The sequence below is a fragment of the Cotesia glomerata genome, linkage group LG10 (assembly GCF_020080835.1).
Source record: "Cotesia glomerata isolate CgM1 linkage group LG10, MPM_Cglom_v2.3, whole genome shotgun sequence".
NCBI lineage: Eukaryota > Metazoa > Arthropoda > Insecta > Hymenoptera > Braconidae > Cotesia > Cotesia glomerata.
The window spans coordinates 8008116-8026875 of record NC_058167.1 but is presented as its reverse complement, the minus strand read 5'-3'; the positions used below and the strand labels follow the sequence as shown (position 1 = coordinate 8026875).

The following is an 18760-nucleotide window of genomic DNA, read 5'->3' as shown; positions in this document are numbered from 1 at the left end:
CATCTATACACATATAATACTTGTACTTATTCTCAAGATCGAGAGTATGGAGACGTCAATTAGTGTAATATATTGAATTGTTTGTATTGACGGAATCCTGTTTTTTATTTTTTCTCAGTTTTTATTTTTTTTATTTTTTTTTTAGATAGACAATCAATGCTTTTTTAAGGGGACTTGATACGCGCCGGTGGGTTTACGCCTCCACTTAACCGCTTTGACAACTCACCAGGATGTTTTTAAGACACCTTGAAGTCCATTTTAGTGTTATCGGATCAACGTACGAATTACGTGTTTTTTTTTAACCTCATGGTCTAAGAATTTTGTTTTTATCCAGGATTTTATTTTTAGAAGTTACTCAGCTGGAAAGTTGTTTTGGGGCATGAAAAATTTTAATAAAATAAAAAAAATCAGGACTTTAAATAATTATTTTCAATTCAATTTTAATTTAAAAATTTTAAAAATCAAAATTTAAAAAAATTCAATTTTTTGTTAAAAAAATTTTTTAAAGCCCAAAATTTTTTTTTCAAATTGCAAAATTTTAAAGCTTGCAATAAAAAAATAAAATAAATGACAAATATAAATCAGTGCATTCATATATGTGTGCAATAAAAACAATAGAGTTAATTTCCCAGTAATTAAAGTACACTCACAAAGTATCGCGCCGAATCTAAAATTCAGATCTTAAAGAATGATTTCTCTGGCATTAAATAAATAATTTACTCTAATTTAGCAAATAACACTTTGTTTATATCCTTACGAAATATTTATATTTATATTATATTTTTTTTCAGCGTGGGAACTGGGTTTCCGGACTCTGTACGAACGTGTTTGCTACACCAGAAATTGCAGATGATTAACTGCTGCATCGAGCGAAAAAAGCGCCGCAACGAGTTCGACTTAAAGCCGCTAAATATTGTCGACCATTTTGACTCCGGTGATTATTTATTAAAATAAAAAAAAAAAAAAAAAAAAAAATACCAACCCTGTTATTACACTAATAACATGAATTAATTTTCAGCAGAAGAAGAATCAGAGGAAGAATTTTTCGAGTGCGAAGAAGAAGCTTCGGTCCAAGAAGTGCAAGTTCACCGAAAAACTAAGCACTTACTGTGGAACAAACCAACAGGTCGCCTGTCGAAGCATCCGTCTTTGAAGTTGCTGAAAACTGGGGACGCTTTGTATTTGCCGGTGACCCAGGACCCGGTCCCCAAGACCGAGGACCAGCTGGAGGAGGACGCGCAGCTGATGATGCAGCTAGGAACTGACAAACAAGGCTCTGAAATGCGTGCCAGGCTGATGAGCGCTTCACTTTTGTCGGACATGGAGTCCTTCAAGGCGAGTTCACTCTCTATTAAATTAATTCCCGGAATTATTTACAGTAATTACACTGATTCACTTAAATGACAATTTTATAATGTCAGACATTAAACTATCGAGAAAGTGTAAAAGTATCCGCCAGTAAACGGAAATACTTTCTATCTATTCTACGATATAAAAATAGTAATTGATAAAAAATAACAGGCAGCTAATCCCGGATCGGAACTCGAAGATTTCATACGCTGGTACTCGCCGAGAGACTGGATCGAGGAGGAAGGTACCGATCAATGGGGACAGATTAATGGTAACTTATTTTCTAAACACTTTTCAGTTCCAAATGATTTAAATACCGCTATTTTGTTATTTTCAGGACATTTATCGCCGCGAATGAAGATTCCGAATAACCCGTGGGCGACCACCTGGAACTCGGCCCAACCTGTACCAGCTCATCGCCAAAAGCGACTTTTTGATGACACCAAGGAAGCTGAGAAGACTATCCAGTTTTTAGCGTGCAGGCGCATTGGGGAAATTTGCCAACTCCTGATGCCTGTGCTAGCTCATGCGGCTCTACAAGCACTTGCTCAACATAAGCAACAGGCAATTGCTAAATTACCGGACATAATTAACGGAATTACTACAAAGTTACAACGCGCCACCAAGTCTTTTCATCTACAGACTCATATTTATGATGTTAGTATATAAAATATCGGGAATTTTGTCTTTAAACGCTACTTCGATGAAAAAAATTGACTTGATTCTAGAGAAAAAATTATAAAAACGGTTGACCCTAAAGGCCATCCCTGCAACTTCCCGCTAATTCCATACTTAAGCGCTCAAAATTGCACTTATTATGTTTTTGAGCTCTTCGAGCTCAAAAATATAATTTTCAAATAATTTTGAGCTCTCCGAGTTCAAAAATCTGATAGAAGTTTGATAAAACACTATTTTTAAAATTTTCAAACCGCAATAACTTTTGAATGAATGAAGCGATTTTCACGCGGTTGGCATTCGACGCAGTTTTTTAAGCTTCATAAAGAATCTTCAAGTTCAAATTGATCGAAATAGGAATTTCGGGTTCCACTGCTAAATCTCCCCGGACTAAATCTCCCTGATAAAAAGCCAACACATGCACTTGTTATCTCGCTGTGCCCTTTTATCATGGTTTTTGTGTATATTTATACGAAAATTGCCAATGTCGCGGAGAGAATTCCCAGGGAGATTTTGTCGGGGAGATTTTGTTGTGTCACCGAATTTCGAAGTAATTCCGAAAAAACACTTTTTTCGGTTTTCTTTCGACAACGATAGCTCACGAAAGAATTAACCGATTTCGACCGAGCTGGTGACGATTGACGTAGTTTTTTGGTATTAAGAGCTGATTAGATTTTGGAATCAATCGGTAAACCCGTTTAAAAGGTATTCCAAAAAAACCTCATTTGAAAAAAAATTTTTTTGTAGTTTTTTTATATTTCTTAAAATCTACCGGTTTGAATCGGTTCAAATTGTATTCAAAATCTAAGTTTGGTCGAGCCCTTTTGAATGGTGTCAACCGCGATGAAATCGGTCGAACCGTTCAAAAGTTGTGAGAGGTTTACATACGGCTACACACACACACACACACGCGCGCGCGCGCGCACGCACGCACACATACATACAGACATACGGACATCATCGCGGAAACATTGAACTCAAAACGTCAACATCCATTGAAAACTCGATTTTCGAAAAACGGGGTGAAACCAATAACTTCCCAATTTTTGAAAATTTTCAATTTTCTTAGCGGGAAGTTAAAAATTATTATTCATTTTTATTAAACTACAAAATTTCTTTCAAACTGAACTACAAAATCAAGTGAGATTTTATTAAATCAAAAAAAAGTTTTTATTTTTCGGATCAAATAATATTTTTATAAATTCAAAATAATTTTATTCTTCATTAAAAAAAAATTAACTTGGTTTAAGTTGAAAAATTCTTGAACTCATAAATTTTTTTTGATTTAAGTAAATTTTACCTGATTTAAAAATTTATCATTTTAAATAAAATTAATTTTTTTTTTCAATGCTAAAATTGATTTTTTGAATCAAAATTTTTTTTATTGAATCAAATTGATTTTTTAGCAATTAAAAATTTTTTTTCAGGACATCATCGATGAAATATCTACAATAAAGGCCCTTTTGACGCAGTACAATTCACTGAACAATAAATTCCCGGGAGAAAATGAAGAAACAACAGCTTTCATTATAAATCTAATGGAAGGAAAAGAAGTTTCAATTTCTGGTGGCGCGCGAAGTCTTCCAGGATTGAGAATAACAGAAATGTTTCGTAATAGCCAAAAAGTAACTATAAATTACATCTATATTTATAATTATAATAATAATGATGTCTCGATCTTGACATTTATATAAAATAACAATCATAAATGCCGATGATTAATTGCTGTTTATAATTGTAGGCTACTTATATGGTGGACATTCCAAGCAGCGGTTCCGGTAGGACTGGAGCTGGAAATGAAAAGCAAAAGACGTTCCCCGAGCCCTCGTCCAAGGAATTTATCCTTCGAGGAGTGACACCCCGGCCTTCTCCGACCTCAGCACCGCAACCTCAGCGGCTGTATGTCAATCTTAAGAGAGAATCCATCAGACTCGCGGGATTTTTCTCTGAAGATACAACCTTTTTATAAATAGTTATTAGTCATTATTGATGGGCATAAGTGTTGGATATCACGATGTCCAAATGCACGGAAAAAAAGAGATTTAACTGGTTTCCATGTTGGACGGAACCTAGTTCCATCTATAGTGAAAAAAATTTACAAATGGTTACTACTTCAATGTAGACTGTAGTAGGTACAGTTTTCGTTTATTTCAGTTCAATCCGAGATGGGGCTCAGAGCCATCTGAGATTTATTTGTCTCAGATGGTTGTCAGTACCACGCGCATGCTCATCAGTCCCATCTTACATAGAAGTGGCTTCCATTTGGAATTTAACTAGAATCTATCTGCAGATAGTACCTATTTTTACATTATCATTTTCAAGTGCATTTTGCAATCAAATATATATGAATAATAAGTATATTATAATGAATAATACACATTATAATTTTATTCCAAATCAAAAAACTAATCCTTAATAAGTTTAAAGAAAAAATAAATTAAAAAAAAAAAAAATTAAATTTAAAATTAAAAAATTAAAATTAAAATTAAAAAATTAAAAAAAAAATTTTTATTTCAGTGTGGTACTATTTTTTAAAACAAGATGAAGATTGGTATTTATCAACATCTTATTTTAAAAAATAGTACCTCACTGAAATTGAAATTTTTTTTTTAATTTGCAATTAAAAATTTTTTTTTTTTAATTAAAAATTTTTTTTTTTTTTTATTTTTTAATTTTAAATTTAAATTTTTTTTTTTAAATTTATTTTTTTTTAAACTTATTAAGGATTAGTTTTTTGATTTGGAATAAAATTATAATGTGTATTATTCATTATAATATACTTATTATTCATTCATATTATTCATATATATTTTATTGCAAAATACACTTGAAAATGATAATGTAAAAATAAGTACTATCTGCAGATAGATTCTAGTTAAATTCCAAATGGACGCCACTTCTATGTAAGATGGGACTGACGAGCATGCGCGTGGTACTGACAACCATCTGAGACAAATAAATCTCAGATGGCTCTGAGCCCCATCTCGGATTGAACTGAAATAAACGAAAACTGTACCTACTACAGTCTACATTGAAGTAGTAACCATTTGTAAATTTTTTTCACTATAGATAGAACTAGGTTCCGTCCAACATGGAAACCAGTTAAATCTCGTTTTTTCCGTGTGACTTTCAATCTTCACACTCTTCGGTGATTTATTGAGAAATCTAATTATCTTTTCGAAAGTGTGAGGACTGAAGTTCATCGATGTGTTCAGAAATTCAAAAGTTCGGAGGCAGGTTCCTCGGGTCTTTTTATCAGGACTAATTTTTATTAATGCACTGGTTCATTATTGCACGATAATTATCAATTTTCAAAATTTTTATTTCACTTTTGTCCTCTGATAAAAAAATATCTATATTTTTAAACATAAATTTTTAATAATTAACCAGTTAATTTTATGATACTGAAATTTCGAGATATTTTATAATTTTTCAAATATTAAGAATAAATAAATTATAGCAAAAAAAATTTTTTTTTAAATTCTATTTTTAAAAGTTTAAAAAAATTATAAATGCAATTTTTTTTAAATAATTTTCTAGACTTTGTTTTATTTAAAAAAAAAAAAAGTTGTCAAATGTCTGCTAACTTCAGTATCATGTTTTTAGGTAGATTTCATAAAATCTATCTATTGTATTGGCCCTTGTGTCAAAATTCACATAGAATTTCGTCCCTATATTAATTATTTAGTCGAGTAAGGCTTAAAAATGTCATTGGGTTGGAAGTTTATTTATAAATATATAACGCACGGCTTGTGGACACGATAACTCCCACAATTCTTAATGAATCTTCATGAAACTTGGTAAACTTCTACAGACAATCAGCTTGAATGAGTTAAAAAATGAGCTAAATCCATCAAATAGTTTAGAAATCCCAGCCATTTGAAATTTTCGAAAATCTAAAAAATCATGTGTTTGGTGAGTTTACTAGGGAATAACTTTCATTTCGAAGCTTATGAAATTCTCTTTAATTTAACCTATAATAAATTTACTTTTCAACAATTAAAACAAAAATTTAAGAAGCTGAATGTCATCTAAATATTGTTATTAAAATCATGGATTATATGAAATCTACCTTCCATTTTGGCGGATGCCGAATGGCCTTTTATTTTAAATAACAGAGGAATTTTTTTTAATCCAATAAAATAAATTAACAATCAATAATTAAAAAAAAAAAAGTTAACAATCATTAAAATTTATTAATAAAATAGAAAAGTTTAGAAAATTATGAATTTATTAATAAACATAGAGTACCATAAAAATTTCTAAGTCTAAGAAATCAAATAAATATTTTTTTGCAGCAAAGGTTTAGCGTACAAAAACTCCCTAACAATATCATCAAGTTCCTCGAGCGCTAATTGGGCATGAAGCCGAAGCACTTGATCATTATCATTATCCCTCAGAAACTTAAGCGCTCTGTAAACCGGGAGTAAATCGGAGCCTAGGTCCGTGAGTACATCCTTGCCAAGTCCGCGAATCAGTAAATTGATAACCAAGACCCCAGCTCTCCTGCACTCTTGCTCCCTGTCTGTTTCAATGATCTTCCCCACGCAATAGAGCACTTCCGTGACTGCGTGTCCCAGCTTGAACCCAAGCACTCTGCAAAGTTCCCCGAGACACGAAAGGCTGGATGCGCGAACCATGCTATCTTTGTCCCTGACCCCACAGAGGAACCCGTTGATCAGAATATTTTTATACGCCGGCGCCATGTCTCCGAGCCCTTTCGTAGTCTTGACCAGTATTTCTCCCAACTTTGCCCGATTTTCCGCCGCGATATCGCGACCTGCCATGTCTATGAACTCCTGGGCCAAAATCTCAACAACGTCCCTCGGAAATTTCATGGCCATCGCACACAATCCATTAATAGCCGTCAAGTAGACAAACGAATCTTCGTCTTCAAGATTCTTCCTGAACAAACAAAGCACCAGGTCCTTCCTGTCCATCGCCTGGGGGTCAGAAGTCTCTATCAACTTCGTCAGGGTCATCAACCCGTGCGCCCGGACCGGCAACAACGGATCTGCGAGGTCCTGAAGCGCTTTATCAAAATTCTCTTTTTTATTAACATTCAAGTCCTGGAACCTCGGTGCCTTTCCTTTCAATCTCACCAGCTTGGAAAGCTCTCCAATCAGCTCCTCGAGCCCCGATCCCGAAAATTGGTCCTTCTTCTTCTGGAGGAAGCTCACCAGCTCCTCAAACGGGCTCCAGTCCTCCGGTCTTTCGTCTAAAATAACTTTAACCAACATTAAGCTCGCATAAATTAATTCATAGTTGCTAGAATCTGTGAACAGGGCTTTAACAAAATTCAACAACGGCAAAGGTGCCTTCACTAAGCCGCGCTGTACCCCCTGTACACTCGCGAGGCTTATCAGCAGCTTCTCGGCGATCAGCTGCTTGCAGATGTCATCTATCAGGTCTTCCTCGTTTCTCAAATAATCGTTCCTGTTAGAAGCCTGATTGGTCTGGTTGGTCAGCCAGTTTAGCAGATAATTAAGCAGGATTGTTGACAACTCTTCATCCGGTCTTACCAAATCTAGCAGACTATCTCCAATTTTTTCAGCTTTTTCCTCTAATTTTAATTCCTTATTTTTTTTACTGACAATTTCTACACCTCCATTGGACCCTAGTCTATAAAACAGCGACGGTTCTCCACTGTGAAGAAACAATTTAAATAAATTTTCTGTAAAAGTCTCGTCTTTCAGCAGCTGTACCAATAATTGGCGAACTTTGGATTTAAGAAGCAATGGACTCGTGTGAATTTCAACGTGTAAGTAAAAAAGGGGCAGTGAGATATTTTTGATTAGTTCAACAGGTAAGTACTTGCATTTAGATTGAGGCACGAAGCATTTAACCAAATTTTCAATGCACTCTTCAACTTGACTCTCTGTTTTAACAACCTCAAGGTCAGTTCTATCTTTCAGATCTTCTTTAGTTACAGACAAAGTTGAGGTGAGTACTTTTATTATCTTCTCGGCGCAAATCTCAGGATGAACTTCGTGCAACGTCGAAATTAAAGCATTGGCGATTACAGCTGCGTGTTTTATATTTTTAGAAGCTAGAATTCTCAGAAATTGCTTGCAGATTGAGTCAAAGTACTTGGGGTCAGTTGAAGAATTTACAACCAACCTGGAGATGGTGTCCAGTTTCTGCCAATGAAGTCCCAGGTCAAAGTCTTCGCAAGTGGCGTTGATAAGGGACATAACGCCATTCGGAAGCTGGATCAAGTCTATCAAGAAGAGCCTGGTGGTCTTTTTCAGCCAATTGGGGGCTTTCTCCAGGCCTGAGAGCACCATGAGCTCCTTCATCATGAGGGAAGTCGGGCAGTTGTCGATGAGGTTCTTCAGAAGTACTTTAAACTCTCCCTGGTCTGCGGAGAATTTTGAATATTGTTCTTTAGTCATCAGCGATGAGTTGTCCTCCGAAGGCTTCACCAACGGTGCAAACGCCAGCTGGCATAGTGCGCCGACCACCGGGCCCAGGTGAGCAAGGATTGCTGGGCGTAGGGATATTTCTTCGTAGCAGGAAGTCAAAGTTCGGGTCGTCAGGTCCAGACGCTCGTATTTCTGGGAAGATGTCAAAGATTCCGGAGGGAGTTTTGGAGCGTTGCGGGATAATTTAGTGAGGCCGACTCCGATGCCTGGGAGAAGACAAGGGAGGATTCCTAAGGATATTGACATCTCGATCGCTGCCTTGACGCCTCGGTATTCGCGTACGCTCATGTAGGTCTTGCTTTTTGATAGAACTTCAGTGTTCAGGGTTCGGAGAATGCACAAAATTGTTGACAAATACTCACGACGTGGGGAATCGTCCAAGGACTTTTGCTTTTCAGCGGCTAGGTCGAGCTTTATGTTTTCTGGCAGAAGCTCTGAGACCTTTGTCAGAATGTGAGTTAGTTTTTCGTCAATGTCTTTTAATTCGTCTGAAAAATTAGAATAATTATTAATAAATTTGTTTAATTGTTATTAATAAAAAGATATAAAAATTAATTTAGCAAATTTTTAATCATTTTTGTAATGATAATTAAGATAGCCGTCATCTAAAAATTTTTAGAATTTTTTTTGTTGAAAAAATTAAAAAAAAAAATCCATTTGTAAACAACTTGAAAAACTATAAGTGCAATTTTTAAAAAATATTTTTTTGTTCTAATTTAATTATTGAAAAAAAATCAAAAAATTAAAAATGTCGGTTAACTTTATAGTATTATTTGTTACAAATAAATTATGGTAAAAAAATGACATTAAAGTTAGCAGTCATTTAACCATTTTTTAATTTTTTTAACAAATAGATTTTTTTCAAAAAGTTATTTTTAAAAAATTGGATTTTTTAATTTTTTTAATTTCTACATGTCAATTTTTTTTCTACTTTTTTTTTGCCATAATTTATTTGTTAAAAAAATTCTTAAAATTATAAAATATCTGCTAAATTAATTTTCATCAAAAAAAAAAAATTGACATGTAGAAATTTAAAAAAATTAAAAATGCTATTTTTTAAAAACAACTGTTGGAATAAATTTGTTGAAAAAAGTTTGTAAAAAATGCAAAGTATTTTTTTTTTTTTTTATTGTAATTTAATATATATAAATAATATAAATATGACATTACCTGTTTTGGTGACTAATATATTTAATATTTTGTGATAATCCATCTTGATAATTAAATAACACTGTATAATATTTAATATAATTTATTTATAAAACATATGGTCTATTATTTCCAGAAACAAAACAAATCTTGGATAGATAAAATTATAAGGTTATGTTTTTATTGTTATTGGTAATCTGTTATAATTGCGCATGTCAGATTTAACTGGTTAGTAGTGCCAGGTAGTGCGACCCTCCATAAGTGTGACTTTAATTTCTTTAATTAGCTATTGTTTTATAAATCCGCACATGTCGGTTTCAATTTCATGTACGTGATTATTATTAATTATCATTTACACAAAATTAAAATTTACAATTTCTTAAGATACTTTTATCTATTTGAAATTTGAAATTTAAAAGATTACTTTATTTGTACTGAATAGTTGGCGAATTCAAACTTTCGGCAGCTGGCGCCATGCGTCACGTTTTGATTGAATTTTCTTGGTTATGGTCGTCATCTAAGTGTAAAGCGTCAGACTCAATTAAAATTCAATAATAAACAATAATTAATAAATATAAAAACAATCTTAAAATTTTATTGCCTCAAAATAAAATAAAGAATTTATTTAAAATGTCAAGTAATGATGATGGGTACTGGGTAACCCCTCTATTTAGAGAAGGAATGATGATAAAAATGTAAGTACTTCTGTCTATTATTCAATTATTTATTAATTTACTATTTACTGATAGTAAAATAATAAATGATTGTTTACTTTCATAGAGATGAAGCTCAACAGAAGAGCTATGGAGCTACATTAGCCAACTCCACTCTAGAAACAGAAAATTTAATTTTCAACCAGTCGGCATCTAAAGTAATTTTATCATAATTTATAAGTTAATAATTATTTCAATTATTTAATGATAATTGATTGTAAATTTATTTATAGGATGAGTATACGAAATTTATCGAGTTGCTGATCATGTGTATAAACAGAAAAAGTAAGTACTTTTTTTGGTTACAATCTGACAGCTGGTTAATGAAATTTTTATTTGTTTAGATTTTAATGACATTACTGAGCCTTGTGGATCGTTATCTGTTTCTGCAACAAGAGACTTTATCAAAAATTTAATAATTGTCATTGATTTTTTTGATGACCCTCAAGGTGATACATTTATTGAAAATGTAAAAGCTATTGCGTCTTCCAGTCATCAAGATTTTGGTACTGAAGTTTCTGTAAATCACCAAAATAATAGTAAGTTAGCTATTTTATTAAAATAATTTTTTTACAATAAAAATTTTTTAAATATCCAATCATTAAAAAGTACATTAAAATTAACAGACACTTGATAATCTGTATTGTTAAGAGAATAAGAAAAATTATGTGTCCAGGATAGTCATATGATAAAATCGGTTTTTTTAGTTGTTTCTAGATACATAATTAAAAAATGATCTTGTATCTTGAGAACTATTGACATTTTTAAAGACATAAGCTCACCCTGACATTACACTCATCGAGATCTTTCATTTGAGTACCCACATCCATTTTTTATATATTTATATACATTATATAAATGTTTATATGTAAAATATATAAAAATGTATGTAGGTACTCAAATGAAAGATCTTGATGAGTGTAACATCGGGATGAGCCTATATCTTTAAAAATGTGAATAATAAAGCAATGACGTTGTATTTTGTCCACTAATGATATTTTTAACGATATAAGCTCATCCTAGAGTTACACTCATCGAGACCTTTGATTTGAGTATCCACATCAATTTTTTATATATTTATAAATCTATACTAATAAATGGAGAGCCGGTTTTTTTGTCCAGTTATACTGCGAAAACTACTGAACCGATCGGAATAATACTTATATCATAAGATGCAGCGTGTTTCGGAAAAGGTTTTAGTATATGATATGGTGGTGATTACTTAACCGGAACCTATATTTTTTTGACTTAAAAATAATGAATTTTTATTGTAATTAAATTTATTCTATTCTATTGTCATTTGTTTAAAATAAATTTTTTAATTCTATTGGTTATGTTTATATACTAGGCAGATTTCTTCACTTATGAGATCTGCAATTTCTTTAACTGAAACTTCCAATGCTCATTATAAAGTTTTTTTTTCATATCAATTATTATTCATTTTTGTAAGAAAGACACGGGAATGTTATAATGATTGCACATTGAAAAAGTTACAATGAATATTAGCTAGAATAATTACATGGAGAAAAGGTGCATGCCAATTCGATAAAATTGGGAATCCGTGCAAGTCAAAATAATACTCTAATTAAATTTCAAGTCTAGATCTCAAAATGCAATTCTTTAAAGCGCCCAGCGGAGCGGGCGAGTAACAGCTAGTATTATATATATATATATATATATATATAAAATATATGAAAATGCATGTGGGTACTCAAATGAAGGCTTTTGATGAGTGTAACATCGGGATGAGCTTATATCATTAAAAACGTCAATAGTTAAGGGGGGAAATACGTGTAGAAAGACGTTTTTATGCTGATTTTTTATTAATTTTTTTAAGGCATGAAAATTAATGTTATTTATTGAAACTATCAGGTTATTTTATACATATATTTATATTTTTCCGTATTTTACGACAATATAACTCAAAAAATAGCAGATATATCAGCTGATACACATCGTAGGTTGTCTTCCGACTTAGCAGTTGGTGTGCACTATGGAAACCACAATTTTTATCTGAAATCAATGACACAGAAAAATTACTTTTCTTTATACAATTACGCTGAGTATGAACCTCCATCATAAGCGATATTATTATTTCAACTATTTTTTTTTTAATAAACAATGTATGGAAAAATGGTGAAAAATCACGACTTAATTTCACAGCCCTCTAAAAAATGCAAATTTTTATTTTTTTTTTTTGGAATTGAGGTTCATATAGAATATATACATACAAAAAAAGTAATTTTTCTGTGCCGAGTGACTTCAGATAAAAATTGTGGCTTCCATACTGCACACCAACTGTCAAGTCGGATGACAACCTACGATGTGTATCAGCTGATATTTCCGCTAATTTTTAAGTTATATTGTTGTTTAATACGAAAAAATCCTCATAAATATATGTATAAAATAACCTGATAGTTTCAATAAATAATATTAATTTTTAAAAAGCCATTATTTAATAAAGCAAAATTTTATTTATTCATAGTTCACAAGTCAGGGCAGTTACATAGTGACTGCAAGGTTGCTAGTTTTTTTTAATTATATAAAATTGTATTTATAATTTTTTAGAATTTCTAAAAATATTTTCAATAAATTTTTCTTTCCAAAATTTATTAATTAAAAAATTTCTAAAAATTATCAAATGTCTCTTAATTTCAGTGTCATAAATAAAAAATAAAATATAATTAATAAAATAAATTTTATTTAGCATCTCCAAGGAATGAACAACAGTATACAGAAATCGCAGAAACAAATGAAATAAATGCTCCAATATCAAGAGTATCTTATAACTCTTCAGACGAAGACAACTTCCATCCTCTTACACCAGAAGGACCTCTAACGCCTGCCAACGGGTCCCGATCCCGAGAATCTTCTCCATCTGAGCATGAGCAAAACCAAAATATGAGAAGAACTGACCAAGAAAATATTCCAGAAGACCCCAGCACTCAGATAGAAATAGAAGAGATAGAATTGATCGATCCCGGAGTGGAGGGTTCTCCAGGCTACCAAGAAAATCCCATGAACCCGATGGAACACGAGCACGGAATAATGGACTTCATGAACCAGAAGCTCGATTCTATAGAGAACACCATGAAGCTGTACACCGACGACCTGGGGCAGATAATCATAAACAATGTCAACGGGAATGTCAACGTTAAATTCGATCAGTATAAAAACAGTCTGGACACAGTCCGTAGGGATCTGAAACGACAAACCAAGCGCCTGGAGCGTATTGAGAAGGAACTCAAGCTACGCTACCTGGTTATCTATGGAGTTCCCGAAAATGAGAGTAATTATTTGCAATTAGAAAAAACCGTTTTGAATATTATTAACAAGGAAGTTAAAGTTAGTTTGCTGCCAAACGAAGTCGACTCCATCAGACGCATTGGCAAGGATATTAAAAAACCCCGGCCGATTGTCCTAGGATTGACGACCCTCCGTAAGAAGATGCTAATTTTGAGGAACAAAAAGTTATTAAAGCACTCCTCCGTTTCTATCGAGAGCGATTTTGTTAAAAATACGACAGAAATTCGTCGAGGGAAAGACCTTTCTTTATTACTGTAAATTTAGAGATTAGAATTATAATAGATAAATTTTAAGTATATTTATAAGTAGATTACTGAGTAAAAGGCTGAACTATGACCAAAAGTGCTCAGGGAATATTTATAATTATTTATTATTATTCGATATTTATAAATACTTCGATTTATACATTTTATTGTATTTTGTAATGGTCCATCAGCCTTATGCAATTTTTTCATTTGTCATTATGCGTTTATAAATTTTTTTAAAATTATTATTATTATACTATCTTTACTAGGTATTCTTGAGCTAGTACTTTTTTATGGTTGCAATAAAGGATTAAAATTTTTTTTTGAATTTTAAATATAAAATAATTAAAATTATAATATGAGTATTTTTTTTTATTACTAAATTTGATCAAAAAAATTTTATATGATAATTTTTAAAATTAATTGTAAAAAAAAACGAAATTTATTTTTGAAAAAATAAATTTTTACAATTTATTTGTTAGAAAAAATTTTTATTTTACAATAAGTATTTTTTATAAATATGTAAATGAAAGTATATCATCAAGGTTATGAAGTTGTTGCATTTTCCGTTGAATGTAATGTATATATATTGAAGTTCATAAAATATAGATGCGAATGTATAAGTATAGTGTTTGTAGGTGTGAGTATTTATATGTTGTCAGTTGTGATCAAAGTGTATGGTAGTGAATTGTATTGTCTGATTTATCGACATACGTGTAAATAAAAATAAATCTAAATAAATATTAATAAATAATCTTCGATAATTATTAAACAACAATAAATAAATAATAATTAATTTAAGGTAATAAAAATAAATAAAAAATGACAACTGAGGAAACTTCGTGGCGAACTCAGACTTTCCGTCAAAGTGTTGTTGCCAAAATGTAAGTTTTTATTTGTTTATTTGTAATACAGGAGCGATTTAATGAATGAATTATTTATTTATTTATTAAAGTGAAGAGGCTGTTCAGAAAAGTGGAATGTCTCCTGCAAAAAATAGCATTGAGATGGAGAATCATGTATTCCAAAAAGCAAAAACAAAGGTTAGTCAATTTATCAACAAGTATTTTTTTATCAATAAAAATGAATAAATAAATAAATAATTTTATTATTTTATTAGGAAGAGTACTTGGCGTTTATTGCCAGGTTGATATTACATGTCAGAGAAATGGGTAAGAATTTTAAATTAAATGTCATAATAAATGACATTAGAAATTTTTCTATTATTTTATAACAATTAAATTATAATTAAAAAAATTCTACATGTTAAAATTAAAATAAATTATCAGTGAAATTTTTTTTATTGTAATTTATTTGTTATAAAAATAAAAAAATTGAAAGTTGTCAGCTGATTTCAGTGTCATAATTATAACTAATAATTAAAATATTTTATTATTAAATTTATAAATAATTAGATACGCGAAAAAATGCGGGAGTAGCTGCAGCAGGTGTGCAACCTGGAGCGCAAGGTATGCCGGATCCAATCGGAGCACTCCAAACACTAGCTAGACAAGGAACTGGTAACAATAACCAGGTTATGGGTATGGCCGGAGGACCGAACCCTCAGATGGTTCCACAGCAAGCTGCCAATGCTGCCAGCAGTCGTGAGTATTTTAATTTACATCCTCGAAGATCTTGATAATAAACGCTCCGAATTTTCAGTGCTCCAAAGTTTGAACCAACGACCAGGAGGAGTTAATCCTGGAGTAGGGATGAGCATGCAAAATATGCAGAACAAAATGCCTGGAATGGGAATGATGGGAGGCCAAGCTTCGATGGGACACATAGGACAAATGCAGAGCATGCAAAATGCTCAGATGATCAATCAGATGGGTCAGATGTCTGGCGGGATTAGTCAGCAGATAAATCAAATGGGTCCCGGGCAAATGGTTAATCAAATGGGACCTGGACCGATGACTGTTGGACAAATGCAGCAAAATATTCCTGTAATTTAAATTATTTTATCTAGTTTACTTTAACCCTAGACTGGTCAACAAACGCGGCCTAACGACTTTGGTCAAGTGATGAGGGATTTGCCGCAATGCTTTTAGAGCAGACAGTGTTGCCAGTTCATACACGTTTGACAGGCAGAGACCAGAGGTGTTTTTGGCAACGATGCGGACAAAAAACTACTTACGACTCTGGTCAAGCGATGAGAAAAGCCCCGCGAAATTTTTTAAGAAATTTTTTTTTCATCAATTTAACGTTTTCGAAGATGTTTGAAAAAATTATTAACATATTCTAAAATGTTCAAGGAACAGAGTCAAATTTTTTTGAGTAATTTTAGTAAATATTGAAGATGTAATAAAAAACATAATTGAGCGCGGCGTCACGCTCATACGTTGATCAGTCTAAGGTTAAGTAGAAAGAAATTGCTCTTATAATAGTTATTATTTATCAGAATCAAATGCAAGGACAGATGCAAGGACAAATGACCAACCAAATTGGCGGGCCGATGAACACGGGAATGCAATCAGTACCGCAAGCGATTAATCAAATGGGTGCTGCACAAATGGTTCAACAAATGGGACACATGCAAAGAAAGCCTGTCGAGATGATGAATGCTGGGTTCCCTGGTCCAAGGAACGTTACTCCGAATCAGTTTCTGAGACAGAGTCCGTCGCCCTCAGCTCCTAGTCCTGCCAGTCTTGGAGCTCCAACGAGTAATCAGATGGTTGCTTCACCAGCGCTTGTTCCTTCGCCGAGTCCCCAACATCCTATGATGGCTGGACAAAGATCTATTGGTATTATTTATTATCTATATTATTGTATCTTGTGAACTACAGACATTTTTAAAGATGTGAGCTCACACCGACATTACACTCACCGAGACCTTTCATTTGAGTACCCATATCAATTTTTCATATATTTATATGTATATTATATATATACATATGTATATATGAAAAATATATGAAAATGCATGTGGGTACTCAAATGAAAGGTCTTGATGAATGTAACATAGAGATGAGCTTATATCTTTAAAAATGTCAATTATTAAGAACTGACATTGCTATCTTGTCAACTAATGACATTTTTAAAGATATAAGCTCATCCTGATGTTACATTCATCAAGACCTTTCATTTGAGTACCCACATCAATTTTTCATATATTTATATATATTATATATATATATGTATATATATAATATATAAAAATGCATGTGGGTACTCAAATGAAAGCTCTTAATGAGTGGAACATCGGGATGAGCTTATATCTCTAAAAATGTGAATAATAAAGTAATGATGTTGTATTTTGTCCACTGATGATATTTTTAACGATATAAGCTCATCCTAGAGTTACACTTATCAAGACCTTTTGTTTGAGTACTCATATCAATTTTTCATATATTTATATTTATTATATATATGTATATATGAAAAATATATATCAAAATGCATGTGGGTACTCAAATGAAAGCTCTTAATGAGTGTAACATCGGGATGAGCTTATATCTTTAAAAACATCAATAGTTAAAAAAGTACAGTACAATTTAACAAAAGTTATTATTTAATGAAACAAAATTTTATTTATTTATAGTTCACAAGTCACGGCAGTCATATAGTGGCTTAAAAATTTTAATATTTATTTGGTTGAACAGGTATGGCACCTTCTCCGAGCAGTTCTTTGAACACTCCGGCTGGTATGGGAGCTACTCCGAGTCCTCAGGAAGATCAGGCGTACAGAGAGAAAATTAGACAGCTCAGTAAATATATTGATCCTTTGAGGAGAATGATCACTAAAATGGGAAGCGAAGGCAGTAAGTGATTTTTATTTAAATTGACTATTTATTATATGAGAAATTGAATAATAATTTTTATTGCAGATATTGATAAGATGAGTAAAATGAAAAAATTACTAGAAATTTTGTCGAACCCTACAAAAAGAGTTCCATTGGAGACTATAATTAAATGCGAGGTAGTGCTGGAAAAAATGGACCTCAAAAGGGGAGAAGGAAGTGTTGGACCGGTGGTGACTTCGATGAAAGAACACCACATTTTTACACCGCTACTGGAAGCTGTGAGTGCGAATCTCCAGAGCCCGATGGCGAATCACACGCTCCAGCGAACCTTCGGGCCCTGTTTGGAAGCGCTTTTCGGCCCGGAAATAAAGTAAGTCGCCTTGAAAAGTACTTTTTGAACCTAAAGCTAGAACTCTTGTTAATTGTTGATAAATAATTTTATCCAGGAACTTACCACCGCCGCTGAAGAAGCAAAAAGTCGAAGAGTCTGCTAGCGAGATTCCGGACGTTCTCCAAGGCGAGATCGCTCGCTTGGATCAAAGATTCAAGGTAAAGCTCGCTGAAATATTTAAATAATTACTTGGAATGATTAAATATAAATATTTTTGTAGGTGAGTCTGGATCCAGCTCAGCAAAACGGCTCCAAGTGCATCCAATTGATCTGCTGGCTCGACGACCGACATCTTCCCTGTGTTCCTCCAGTCTCGGTGACCGTGCCCTCGGATTACCCTCTGACGCCTCCTCGCTGCGTGATGGCTCCTCACGAGTACACCACCGCGTTTCTCAGTGCCGTCCAGAAAGCTCTCACTACCAGAATTACTAAGTTACCGCGACGGTTCTCCGTCTCGCAGCTTCTTGACACCTGGGAGATGAGCGTCAGACAAGCCAGCGCTCCCACTCAGACTTCCGTCGCTGCCAACGCTGAAATTATTGGTCTATAATTATTTTTATTATTATCATCACCGTGATTACAAATTAGTCAATTAATTGTATATTTATCTCAATTGTCAAATTTAGAATCTCATTTTCAAGTATTTAATATTGTTAATATTTATTAACTTTTGTTTCTTCACGTTGTGTTCGTATCAAAATTTGCTCAATTTAAGAAACTAAAGTAATAATTATTTAATTTATTTATTGTTTTTTTTTCTACT

The 18760-nt window shown here is 32.6% G+C and overlaps 4 protein-coding genes across 8 annotated transcripts in view; 3 read left to right on the top strand and 1 right to left on the bottom strand.

Moving 5' to 3' along the window:
- The window catches only part of LOC123273194 (rab3 GTPase-activating protein catalytic subunit), a 35717-nt gene extending 30328 nt beyond the window's left edge, over positions 1 to 5389 (top strand). For 2 of the 5 annotated variants that reach the window (XM_044740513.1, XM_044740511.1), the window contains 6 exons: positions 792 to 934; positions 1019 to 1335; positions 1522 to 1621; positions 1688 to 2007; positions 3453 to 3650; positions 3767 to 4345. In XM_044740513.1, the coding sequence (XP_044596448.1) occupies positions 792 to 934; positions 1019 to 1335; positions 1522 to 1621; positions 1688 to 2007; positions 3453 to 3650; positions 3767 to 3994 (1306 nt within the window). In that variant the 3' untranslated portion in view covers positions 3995 to 4345. Of the gene's footprint in view, positions 1 to 791; positions 935 to 1018; positions 1336 to 1521; positions 1622 to 1687; positions 2008 to 3452; positions 3651 to 3766; positions 4346 to 5148 lie in introns of those variants that run through there. The other 3 variants (XM_044740512.1, XR_006511272.1, XM_044740514.1) reach the window with 3 other exon arrangements.
- An 866-nt stretch (positions 5390 to 6255) lies between these two features.
- On the bottom strand, positions 6256 to 9811 carry LOC123273196 (transport and Golgi organization protein 6 homolog). Its single transcript, XM_044740516.1, has 2 exons — positions 9621 to 9811; positions 6256 to 8938 (listed from the first exon to the last, which is right to left on the bottom strand). The coding sequence occupies exons 1-2, from the start codon at positions 9661 to 9663 to the stop codon at positions 6294 to 6296; spliced, it is 2688 nt and encodes an 895-aa protein (XP_044596451.1). The 5' UTR covers positions 9664 to 9811; the 3' UTR covers positions 6256 to 6293.
- A 160-nt stretch (positions 9812 to 9971) lies between these two features.
- On the top strand, positions 9972 to 14184 carry LOC123273232. The gene is made up of 5 exons (XM_044740577.1): positions 9972 to 10294; positions 10380 to 10470; positions 10546 to 10597; positions 10657 to 10851; positions 13020 to 14184. The coding sequence occupies exons 1-5, from the start codon at positions 10230 to 10232 to the stop codon at positions 13874 to 13876; spliced, it is 1260 nt and encodes a 419-aa protein (XP_044596512.1). The 5' UTR covers positions 9972 to 10229; the 3' UTR covers positions 13877 to 14184.
- A 191-nt stretch (positions 14185 to 14375) lies between these two features.
- Positions 14376 to 18699, top strand: LOC123273213 (mediator of RNA polymerase II transcription subunit 15-like). Its single transcript, XM_044740551.1, has 10 exons — positions 14376 to 14747; positions 14819 to 14906; positions 14984 to 15035; positions 15279 to 15467; positions 15526 to 15809; positions 16265 to 16607; positions 17466 to 17624; positions 17691 to 17976; positions 18053 to 18155; positions 18218 to 18699. Exons 1-10 carry the CDS (start codon positions 14686 to 14688, stop codon positions 18545 to 18547), a joined length of 1896 nt encoding a protein of 631 aa, XP_044596486.1. The 5' UTR covers positions 14376 to 14685; the 3' UTR covers positions 18548 to 18699.
- Positions 18700 to 18760: the final 61 nt, after the last annotated feature.